The following is a 12828-nucleotide window of genomic DNA, read 5'->3' on the forward strand; positions in this document are numbered from 1 at the left end:
TAAAGTATACCGCTTAGTTAAACATCCAGCCCTCTAAAGTTTATATAACATTTTGCCACATTATTGCTATTTTTAGGAATATTTAGCTCCCTAAGATGTTAGGTGGAAAATGTTTCATCAACATTCTTATACATGTATGTACAATAACACCTAGATATTGGCATACTTACATACATTAAAGTTCATATTGTATATGCAAAGGTCGTATTTCCAATGTTTACATCAAAAGCTCAATTTGAAGCGCATGCGTGAGCTTAAAAGTGTTCTGAAAATTTGACAGGTTGTATTCTAAATTTGGTTAGCTTTGTTTCGGGACTGTAATCAAGACACATTAAAACTTCTGTTGGTTACAATTAGTTGTTAAAAATGTATATTTGCAAGAATATACACGCATAAGTACTTTCGACGCAAGAGTATAAAAAAGAAGCACTCGTAAAATAGATTTATATGTGAAAATATATATATACATACAAAAGTATTTATTTAGTTGCAATGTATGTATGTACATATGTATGTGTATACAAGTATACTTACACGTAAGACTAAATATTTTATGAACTACTCATATAAAAAAATAAAAGTAAATAGCCATTTGGAAGTGGAAAGCTTCATACTATGCACATACTTACATAGATACATACATACGTATTTTAACAAAAATTTGTACAGTATTATTGTGCGCGTTTCTACCGCTTTACTTGTATTAATACGGTTAAATGGCCTCATTTTGCATTGCTAGATAATTGTTCAGCTTTCAAATACTGTTCAGAAGTGAATCATAAGACGCTTTAAAAGATTATATTGTGTAACGTATATGTTCTTATTTGTGTATGCAACAATCGTGGAAATTGACACTTTAGAAAGAACATATAAAAAATTTCCAATGAATCTGAGTGCATTTGAAGTGCGAAAAGTTTGTCAAATAAGATAATAAAGCCGATAAGCTCTATATAATACAATTACATGACCTTATGTATACCTATAATCAAACTAAACAATGAACAAACTTGTTCTGCTACTCCTTTTGTGTTTTTTTAAAACGATTATCGGAATGAGAGATGGTAAGTTTACTTCAACTACCAAATGTATACATGCACACAGATTCACATTTACGTATTTCATATATACACATACATACATATGTATATATCGAAACCAATTCATCTTTTTTGAGCGAACACAATTTTCGAATTTGTTCAGAAAATATTGTATAAACTCTCTTGGGTGGTGGGCCATTATTTCTTGCAAATAGTCAGTTGTATTTTAAGTGGCATTTCATAAGTAATTTTATGAGTTATGAGTTAAACAATAGAGAATATAGCCAAACATCAGGAGTTGCTTACGAAAAAAAATTAAAGAAGGCGAAACAAAATTGTAATATCTTTTTTAACCGGACACTTTCCTTGGGCGAACGAAAATTGGCCGACTGTGAGAATCTGCTCAAGAGAGTTTTTACTAAACAGACAACCGGTGGATAGAAATCTTTAAAGGGAAGGACTACAAAATCAACCTTTTAAAGGTACCCAAGAATGTACAAGTATGTATGTATTATTAAATCCAAATGTAAAAAATAATGAGTACTGTTAAATAACATAATGTGAAAAATTTATATTTTACATGCTTAAAGAATGAATTTAAAAATATTTACGCTAAAAGCAGGGATTATAAATAACTGTGATATTTAAACTTTGTTAGACTGTGAGATACTTGCTTTAGTTCTTTGAAAATAAATTAAACGTGAAATGCTATAAAGAAAATCAAAGTGTCCCTCAGTGACCGCCGTGCTTTCTGCACTTATTTAATAAAACATTTGCTTATTTAATAAATTAAATTGGTATAAAAAAAGAATCAGATTAATTCTCCATCTTCCCAAACACATTAAATAGCAAATTAGTTGCAATATTTTATAGCTTTCAGATCGCTTTTGCGACTGCACAATATTATTTGATGCAATTTCGCTTTCTTTTAAACTTTTTGTTATAAATAATGTTTCATATTTGAGTAATGTTAATAATCAGCGCAACCGAATAGGTTGTCTATCCTTCGTTTGTGAAACGGCTGATTTTAAGTTCACCTACTATAACTCCATCAAATAATCCGGGTTAAAAAGAAAAGTAACGTCTAGAGACCTATCCAGACAATTTGGAATATCATCTATCTGGGACAATGATACACTGAAAAGACTAAAAACATGGGTTGTAGAGGGGCACAGCCCACAGTCCAAAAATATACCAGGAAAATTTAATTCTCCAAGAACTATAAAGTTATAACGATCAGAAGGTATGTTAGAAATGTTAATAATTATAGAAAATTGAAAACCGAAAGCATATATTGTTATATTGAATTGATATTGAACACCTACAACCCGTCTGAATAACCATATTTCCATACAGGTAATGACATTAATAAGAATGATATACTATTTAAATATGGATTAGTAAGTTCACAACAAATACATCTTACATTCTGAGCCAAGTGGTCAACAGATTTGGAAGAAGGCGAAGGCGGAAGAATGAAAATTATTGCTACTATTAGGAAGTAAAACCGTAATAGTTGAAAAATTAATGATTTCGACAGAGGATTGGAAAGATTGATTTTCTACAACCATTTTCAAAATCGAAACACGAATAGGAATTGCAACATTTATTGCAATATAGTTATGTAGAACGGCTTCCGAGGGACAAAGCGACGGAGAACTAAATGACATTAGTTGAAAAGGGAGCTAAAGCTCATTCGGCGCAAATTCTGTTTTTTTCGGATAGATATCTAAAGCCAGTCCACGGTTTCTGAATAAACCTAGCGATATTTCGTCCTGCAATATTTACAGGTCCACCTTAACTCTCACATAGATGCAATCAAATAAACAATACGGCCGTTAAATCTAGCACATTTCTCATGTACTACGTCGCACAGCCAGCAACACGCTAAACCCATTTTTATACCAACGGGAATTTTTTTGTAGCAGATAAACATATTGATAAAAGAAAAAAAAAACTAATCAATCGGAAATAAAAATGATGAAACAAAAAAAAATAAAAGTGTCACTTTAGGGTTAATTGCATCCTACTATGATCTGTATTTACAAAGAGCACAAAACACAAGCACATAAAACAGGTAAACTTAGCAACAACTATATAAATTCCAGGGAATGTTAAGTTCTATAAAATCAAAGTGTTTGTATGAACAAAAAAACAGATCCGACTGCGACTGTGAGAGCGCGCGAATTCTGTTTCATATTTTCTGGTAAACTCATTCAATTGTATTTTTGATCCTTTAATTGGAAAGCTCTACCTTATCAGAGAGAAGCATCTAAACACCGTTTCTTAAATTGTTGACATTGTCCGAAATTTATGGTTTTTTCCAAAAATATGGAAAAATCGTACAGTAACCTATTCGAAAATAGGGAATATATCTAATGTTCAAAATTATCGCGGTATATCTAAGTGTTCAGCGTATCCGAAATCATTTGAAACAAGTTAGAAAGCTACAGCCGAGTGTGATAGACTGTGATATACCCGCTACCCATTTTGAATAAAAGCAAAATATTGCGGTAATAATCTCAAAAGATATAAAAAAAATTGTGCATGTATGTATTCTCGATCGGGATTTAAACTCGAGCACCGCAACATGCCGGGCTTGCAACCTTCCACTATAGCTAACGTATTGCTTATGAAGCCGCTATTTAACTCTAAGCATCAAAGACACGAGCAATTGTTGTCGTGTTTATCTGCGTTGCAAAACTACACATGCATACACATCCCAATATAGGCGAGAATGTAGCAGGCGTTTTGCCCATACAAAAGTATTTCTTTAATAACTTCCAAAATTTTTATGTGATTGCAACCAAATCAGTGTCAACAGCCGAGACGATCAAGCCATGTCCGTCTGTCCGTATGAAACACTGGATTTCAGAGATTATAAGATATAGAGCTATAATATTTTAGGCCGCATTTGTTATGTTTATACGAGAGCTCTGGTGGTAGAGTGCAAGCCCAACATGTTGTGGTGTTCAGGTTCGAGGTCGGGGTACAAACACATATTTTTTTTTTTTCAATTTTGAATTTATTACCGCAAGTTTTTGCTTTTATTCAAAATGAGTAGCGGGTATCTCACAGTCGAGCACACTCGACTGTAGCTTTCTATCTTGTTTTATATTTTTAGTGAGCTTAGAAAGGCGACAGTTGTTAAATGCTTCACTAACTTAAGATAAACCGCCTTGCTAGTAAAGAAGATGTAGAATTTGATATGAGGTCTATTAGGAACTTCTGATTTAAAGGCCGGCAGAAGTCCACTCCCCAAATTAAAAAAACACTAGACGACTGATTCAATTGCGTCTAATCCTTGTAACAGCTCGTAGTTCTAATAAGGCTCCAGTTTTTAAGTGAAGAGTCATTTTATGATTGTGAGCGATAGTGTCAAAGTAATACGTCAGGGCAGTATAATAGAGGGCTCTCGCTGACACTACATTGACTACTTGACTATTATGACTTTGCTACACATTTCTAACATTGAAGTTTCCTTACAGCTTTGCGAGCGGAATACGTTTCAATTTCCAATAGACACTACTCTATATACCAGGGGACCAATAGGTGAATTGAAATTCGTAAAGCTTGGCTAGCTTGGCTAAGCATCACACAATTTCATCTTGGTAACCAATATTTGTAATAGCTATCTAATGAAGTTACTCGCACAAATCGATACATTGGAAACTGACAGATCAGTCCATGATACGGGAGCGCATTCAAACATTTACTCTAGAGCTGACTCTTGTATAGACTCTTTGAGATGCGTAAGAAAAGAGACAAATTACCAAATATGAGCCATAACTAGGCGTGTCCCAAAACACAAGAAATTGACTTCAGGTGCAAACGCCTTCCTGCTGATATTATCGTTATCATAGACATTTCATACATGAATTACATCACACGTTCAAAAATGTGAACAGCTCAGAAGCAGTCGGCACTTTATCTGCTGCAGATTTACCCAAACCCTTGCTCTTCTCCTAGGTTTATCGCAGAATTGACGAAGTTTTGTAGCCATGGATACCCCCTGCCTCCAACTTTTTGATACCAAAAATAGCTTCGCCTAGATATTTACAATGATCGAACCGCTTTCAACACCGAACCAGTGAAACATGAAAGTAAATGGTGTTGGAACTTATCAATATGAGAGGCCTTTGGAATCTACGGACGCGGCGCAATGTAGATGACTTGATGAAATGGCGCTCACAACTCTCAAAACTCACTCATATATGGGATTTCACTTCAGCGAAACACATATCATAGTTTTGATGGGTTTCACTTACGGTATCAATGCAATCAATTTTCTCTAACGAGCTAAGTCAAATGACACTTAAGCATGATGGAAAAGCTTTAAACGCACTGCTAATTGAGTGGATTAAACGTAACTTACAAAAATAACAGTAAAGTATGTGAAAAATTACAAGAGTATTTGCAATTCAGTAATAGCTTTGTTACGTGATCGAGAAGCTGGACTAATTAATTATGTTAGTTAAAACGAACAAACGAAAATTCCAACGCGCTTTAAGTTATGATTGCAAACTCATTTAACTAACTATCATAAATAAAGAGGCGAAGCGAGGCGAATTCGAAAGCTTTATTACGTGCTCGCTTTGCCCTAATTCTGACAACTTCATTGATCCGCTCTTAAATACTACTAAATACGCCAACACTTGCCCCTATGAACGGCAGTGCCTTTATTTCCCTGGCAGAGACGCCAGTTTGTGTATTTGAAGCTTGTAAAGCTAGACCTCACGTCTGCGACGCGCACCGCCCCGACCTTACCAGGCAGTGCTGCAGTGGCTGGTTGTCCTATGCGACGACGAGCTTTCCGACTTCGATGCTTGGCAGAGTCTGGAACACTCGCTTGAGCGACGAGACAGCTCGCCATCGCCTGAAGCAGCTCAGAGCATCCTGATCCTGATTGCTGCCGGTCCCACCAGTGGCCCACCAGTAGGTGGTTCCTTCAAAAATAACGGACCACTAAACAATACTGATGCGATCAGTTCAGTCATATCGCAACCTTTCGTCAACTTAAATCCTGAATCTTGGCCACTCGATTCGACACCAATTTCGAGAGAGTGGAAGGATGTGACCGGATCCAATAAAGAGTGACTTTCGAATCTGAACCTGCCGTATCAGCTTACACACAAATCAAGTCTAGGTCTTAGTCTTGAGGGGCGCTACTTTCGATTTGGACAACTACGTTACTGGACAAACTGCATTATGCGTGCGACCGTAAATTTAAGCTCTTATTAAGGCGTCGTCGTAGCCATGTATCTCTATTGGTGACGTACGCTAAATAAACAAATATCGTGGTACCTTGATGCTGTGCAATTGCGACGAATTTGACTTCAAATCCTGCCACACATCAAAACTCAAAAGATTGGATTTATTCCACTCCAACGTTTGAAGCCAGAGCTGTTGAAGCAGTTTCTTTTCCTTTATGATTAAGGGACTTAAAAGGACAAGGCTGAGATTGTTACCTGAATCAAACTATTCTTGAAGAGTCTTTTGGGTCTTTTCTCCACACTGATAATTTCGATCTGCCTCGTGCGCCATTAATTGACAGTACATCTTTTTGAAATCGGCCTTTAATGAATATTTATGCAATAGAAAACGAAATAGATTTCTTTGAATATTCGGTCCGTACATAAGAATGACAAAATATAACTCACCTCGGACATGGCCCATCTCAAATTATTCTTTCATGAATTCGTCGACTCGAAATAGGCCTTAAAGAAGCTACCAAACTGGTGGCAGTCTTTCTTCAGACCGACCAGACGGCAGTCTTTTTACATTATTTGTAAAATGATCTTCACAAATGTGCTGTTGACAAATCTGCTTTGGTGGAAGAACTCACATCTTGAAACAATCCACCCAAGACTTGTTTTTCGAAGGACTGAATACTCTGGATCTTGACAATTGGTGAAAGAATGTTTCTGCACCGATAAGTAGATCAATTTTCTGAGGCTTAAAGTAATAGGCACGGTTGCCATTCCAAAAAAATTTTTTGTACCAAAATTTTGAAAAAATGTACCAATTTCAGCAAAAATGTACCACAAATTTTTCACGGTATTTTTTAAAACTAAAATTTCTTAACGTTTTTTTAAAATGATCTTTTATTATTTCACATTTCATTTTTTACTTCAAATTATAGTAGTAGTATAGTATATAGCGTATAAAAAAAACAGAACTTTCCTTAAACAATAATAAATTAAATTTAAACTTAGTTCCTTTTTAAAAATGAACCGTCTTTTGGAGACCAAACATAGTGAAGGTCTTTACAATTAATCAATTCCTTACAATACATAATGTTATTTAGTGTCTTAAATTCTAATTTATTTCGTAATTTAGTTTTTATTAAAGAAATTTCAAAAAAAATTTCTCTCTGCAGCAGCAAAGCTGTGTGGCAACGACATCAAGTTATATATGAATTCTATCAAGCTTTTGAACAGCGGTTCGTCAAGACCGAAGAATTTACAAATGTCTTTTTCTTTTCCCTCATTTAAAGACAGACGGAGTTGGTTCCATTGGGATATTAGATCATCAGGATCACCATTGTATAAATTTTCGAAGGTTTTCATCAAAGGTACTATTGAAAGTTCATCTTCGCTTAGAAATTTAGCTGGTGTTATTGCCTCTAAAAGTTTTAAATCTTCTCTTTCGAAGTCAAATCTCATTTTTATTTGTGAAATCAGCTCAATATAAAATTCACGAATAGTTTCTTTAATTTTACATTTTTCAAATTCACTCAGATTTTCGCTATCAATATACTGCTGCGCTTTTGTACCAATACAAATATTTGCTACTGGTAAAAAGTGATTTTTATCTTTAAGGACGATATCTTTTATATTTTTGTTTTTAATATAAGGAGTTTGACAGAAGTTACATAATATTAACTTAACAGAAACTTCAAGTCTATTGTATAGGTATGGAAGTCTGACAGATTCGGATTGAAATTCAGTGTTAAGTTCATTAATAATTTTTAGAGCGTACGTTAAAAACAACGTATATGCTTTTATTTCAGGTACTAACATAATATTGGCTGACTCCTTGGGCTTTATGTTATTGACTTCCGAACATTGGGATAGAAAATAAAGCTGTAGTGCATCCCACTGCTCTACAATTCTACAAATAACTTTCTCAAGAGAAAGCCACCGTGTCATTGCTAATCCTAAGATCTTATGGGGCTTGATGTCGCAGAAGTCTTGAAATTCTTTTAGCTCTAGCACTCTCTTAGAACTCCACGCGAAATAGGAATAAATGTTCCTGCACAACTTTTCAACGTCTGATGGCAATTTTTTGCAAGAGTAGCTTGCGCACAAATGTAGTGAGTGACAAGTACACTTCATATAAAATAAGTTGGTGTTCTTACTCATTTTTGTTTTCAATCCAGATAGGCTTCCCGCCATAGTATTTGCTCCGTCGGTTGCAAGTCCAATTAAATTGTTTAGTGGGATCTGGTTTGATGTAAAAATTTTTTTAATAGATTGATAGATTGACTCAGCGTCACATTTGTTAAGCTCTATCAACCCAAGAAACTTGTCCGTAATTGTTTTCGTAACGCTTTGAAACTGCCTTGCCACCAACACAAGCGGCTTGCGGCACGAAACATCAGTAGTTTCGTCAACAATTAGGGAAAATTTTGAATTTTTTAGCGAACTTGAACTTGTTTTTGAATGATTTTCCCGCCAGCTGCTCTGTCATTTGTGATGCTTTTGTTCGCCCGCACTTTTGGAATCCGGACAGCATACACACAGCAAGTTGGGCAGATAGTTCATAAGCGAAATTGGCAAGTTATGCATTATGACAAACATCATTAATGTGTAAATGGCATGCTGAACTTCATCATCAACTTTTTTTGACCGTGAGGCGAATTCGTCCATTTTTATTTGGTTTTCCTTGCTTTTGACATTGAGTTGATGCAGAGCCTGCTTGCTGTGCCGATCAATATGGGTAATGTGGTTGAAAACAAATTTTTCACACGCCTTGCAAAAACCACGACCACCTTCGTTTTTAAGCCACGAAAACTTGGTGAGCCACTCGCTGCGAAATTTTCGATTCGCTTTGGGCGAATAGTTGCTATTAAAGAATGCGATGTTAGAAAACTGTTTTAATAAGACTCACTTTGGCTCATCATCTACTGTCACTTGCGGAGCATTAGCTTCAGTTGCACCAGAAGCTGCCTTTTTGTAATGAATCTATAAAATTGATATATGGGCAAATCCCAGAAACAGTCCACCAGCGACAAATTTTTAAATTTCACATTTTGTAATGTTTCTTTATATGGAACATTAAAGTTGATATCGAATTTTAAGAATTTAAAGCAAAAAAGAAATTTCGATCATTATAAATGAAAACATTTTTATCAAACCCAATTTTATTTATAATTTTCATAATTTTACTTACATTTGTGCTCTGCGCACACCTTCAAATCCCTATTGTATTCTTCACAATTTTTTGCCTCTGCTTGGGCTCACATACAAATCAAAAGTAAATAACGTTGATTGACGGTTGTGTCAACCGTCACAACCGTCAAAATTTTATTAATTATTTTCAAAACAGTGACTACAGTGAAATTGAATCTTATACCCTCCGAAAGTACTCTCAATTCACTCTAAATACATAACAAAAGTTTACCGTAAATCTTTAAAAAACCCCACAAAAATTGATTTTTATTAGATAAAATCGTGCGAATGTAGCGTGCGACACGTGGGATTTGCCCATATGTACATATGTATATACTTTGTTGTTTCAAAAGACATTAGCTTACTTACCTATCCATCACTATGTATAATCTTTAAAAACTGTTTAAACAATATATTTTTCAAATTAAGGTTCTCGAAAGATTTTATATATTTCACAATTTATAACTGTTTCCGTAGTGATGGACCTTACGTTGGCGCATACATATTTTCTCAATTTGAGACGGAACATCTCAAATCGACTGCATGCGATATTTTTCAGTGTTAGTAATGGTTCCATTTCTAACTGATACAAAATTTGTGCCTGGTGGAACAGAGCCATTTGTTAAAATAATATGTGTGAACATACAATTTTATGAAAAAAAAAAACTAGACCAGGCATATTGAAAATGTACCAAAATGAAAAAAAGTGATCCAATGTACCAACGCATAAAAAATGTACCAGTTTTGGTACATTTGTACCGAAAGTGGCAACTGTGGTAATAGGTATCCGCTAGTTGAAGATTATCAGGTATCAGCCAGCTACTGACATTCATAGTCTGATCTAAGTGATAGCCTGAGATCAATTTGAAGGTCGATAAATCGATCGTATACTCACCACAGTCTGTATCTTTTTCTTAACTTCTCTATGCAAATGCAGTCGTTGAGCTAGCCCTCAGTGATCAAATTAAATTGTGACCCAAAATCCAACAAAGTTTGGGCTACGACGAAATCGCCTGCGTTCGTCTATATTTGACCGATAACTGCTTTTATCATGCATTGCATGCGAAGTGGATGAACGATCAGGCAGATCAGAAAAGCGGAGGGACTTGTGGGTGGTAAAGCTGTACTATTGTCTCTATCCAGCTCTGATATTTTAGAGCATTTTCAATGTGAGCGGACAGCATTTGAAGCCTGCACACTTATTCTATTAGATTTCGACCCATAGTCTCATCGGAAACTTGATAATGAATCCTGCTAATGCTCTTGACACAAATAGAAAGTTGCTTTTAAGAACCTTTGAGAATCTCTCTTTTGAATGCATTTTAAAAAGAGCGCCGAAAAAAACAAATAAAAATAAATAAATAAATAAAAAAATAAAATCAAATTGTAGACAATCAAACAGAGTCTTGGTACATGCTTTCAAAGCTGACGGTTGTGTCGCGCTCGTCAAAGTTATTTACACAAACAATATTCTATTTGTTGACATCGTCCCAAGTCGGTGTCGGTAATAGAGACAACAAAGACAATAACAACAAATAATTGTCGTAGCAGAAAGTGTACGCCTGACCTAACGGGCAAGTTGCTGCGCATGTGCCGTTATCTCTGCTTTGCTGACACATTTGCTTGAAACAACAGCAAAGCTTCAAATCAACAATCAAGCTCGATTCACTCCGTACGATTTTACATCAACGGAACAGGTCAGGATCACGCAACATTGTCTACAGACGGCTCTGCAAATGTCACTTCCCATTAAGCCAGTGAGAACTGAGGAGATGTGTGACGTCATCAAATCGTTAAGCACCAACAAAGCACCTGACATAGATAGGATATGCCATCGCAATCTTTATAGATATGCAACAAGCCTCCGACAGAAGGTGGAATCTGAAGGTCAATTCCACAAAAACAGTAAACCCATGTTTTACTCTGAAAAGATTAATCTCCACCACTCTAGCTATTCACTTCGAAAGCGTGATACTGGAACAACCTACTTGTGCGAAATATCTCGGTATTCTAGACAAGAGACTTACTTTTGCGCCACACTTAAAAGCTGTGACCAAGAACAGTGGCCAAAGGTTACAGAAAGTGCGCTGTCTGCTCAACAAAAGAAGCAAAGATAGCTATACATATTGCATAGTTCCAATTTGGCTAAATCGAATACAGATTTGGGGATTGCTGCCAAATCGAACTACAAGCGCATAATCGAGTGTTACGACAAATTTCAAACCGCCATTGGTACGTGAGAGAATCCACCCTACACCAGGATCTGAAAATACACACACGAGCCGATATAGCGAGAGGTTGCTATTCCATAGGAACAGACTCTCTAGAAGACTCCTACCAGCTAGACCGCTGAGGCGCTTAAACCCAAACGTGATCTTCACATAAACTCCTTAAATTAATATGGCCCAAATAAATAAATTTTTTCCCTTTGTTTTTATAGTACTACTTTCTTCCTGCTGTACTGGTTCGTTACTTTATAAAAAAAAGTCAATTAAACAACAAACAAAACAACAAAAATATTTTTTAAAAATAAATTTTATTTGTTTTTATTTATTTATTTAATTATTAAACAAAAGTCAATCAAACAACAAACAAAACAAAAATATTTTTTAAAAAAATTTTATTTGGTTTTATTTATTTATTTAATTCTCCTAGCCACTAATAAGCTATATCGGACAACTACTGGGAAGTGACTTATTCGAAGGAGCAAACGCGATATCTCACTGATTCAACCAACGAATTTAGAGGAGCGAATTTTAAACAGTACGAAAGCTGTTGCTAGCTCGTGATAACGAAAAGTGCAAACAACGGCAAAGACTACAGAACTAAATGCACCGGTGCACCGGGGTGCAGATGCTGACTTGCAGGCGTATTCACATATGTATGTATGTATGTATATGCGCTTAGCTAACAGCACGCAATTTACAGCTGCTGCGAGTATTTTGACAAAAGGAGGGCGACGAAAGCGAAAATAGCTACCGAACTAACAGAACAACATCTAATAAGCCGTTCTGTGAAGAGCTGGAAATATAAATTTCACTTTGTCTAACTAAGAGGTTCTCCTTTAACTTTACGTTGTTAGAAATGTTTAAGTGCTATGCTATACTATTTCGTATGCTCATAAAACTTTGCAATTGGCAAACCAGTTCTTTCTTTCGCTTTTCGCTTTCAATTTTCAGCACATTACCTCGAGTTTTTCGATGTTTTTTTATGATACCAGACACTTCCTCTGTTAACGTTACTGTTGCTCCACCGATGATGCGGGAACCAAACAAAATTGAGTTGCGTTATCTTCTAGCCGCGACGTTGAATTCTTCACATGCATACACATACATACACTCAAATAAGTACAAAATGCAACGAAATATGCCCGTCCTTATCGTTCCGCATGCGATTTG

General features: G+C 35.6%; 1 protein-coding gene across 4 annotated transcripts in view; it reads left to right on the top strand.

Moving 5' to 3' along the window:
* The first annotated feature begins 308 nt into the window (after positions 1–308).
* The window catches only part of LOC117573212 (hemicentin-1), a 100657-nt gene continuing 88137 nt past the window's right edge, over positions 309–12828 (top strand). Inside the window, exons 1-2 of one of the 4 annotated variants that reach the window (XM_052006621.1) lie at positions 315–536; positions 740–1061. In XM_052006621.1, the coding sequence (XP_051862581.1) occupies positions 998–1061 (64 nt within the window). In that variant the 5' untranslated portion in view covers positions 315–536; positions 740–997. Of the gene's footprint in view, positions 1062–12828 lie in introns of all 4 variants that reach the window. The other 3 variants (XM_052006622.1, XM_034256226.2, XM_052006623.1) reach the window with 3 other exon arrangements.

This window comes from Drosophila albomicans, chromosome 2R (genome assembly GCF_009650485.2).
Source record: "Drosophila albomicans strain 15112-1751.03 chromosome 2R, ASM965048v2, whole genome shotgun sequence".
NCBI classification, from domain to species: domain Eukaryota; kingdom Metazoa; phylum Arthropoda; class Insecta; order Diptera; family Drosophilidae; genus Drosophila; species Drosophila albomicans.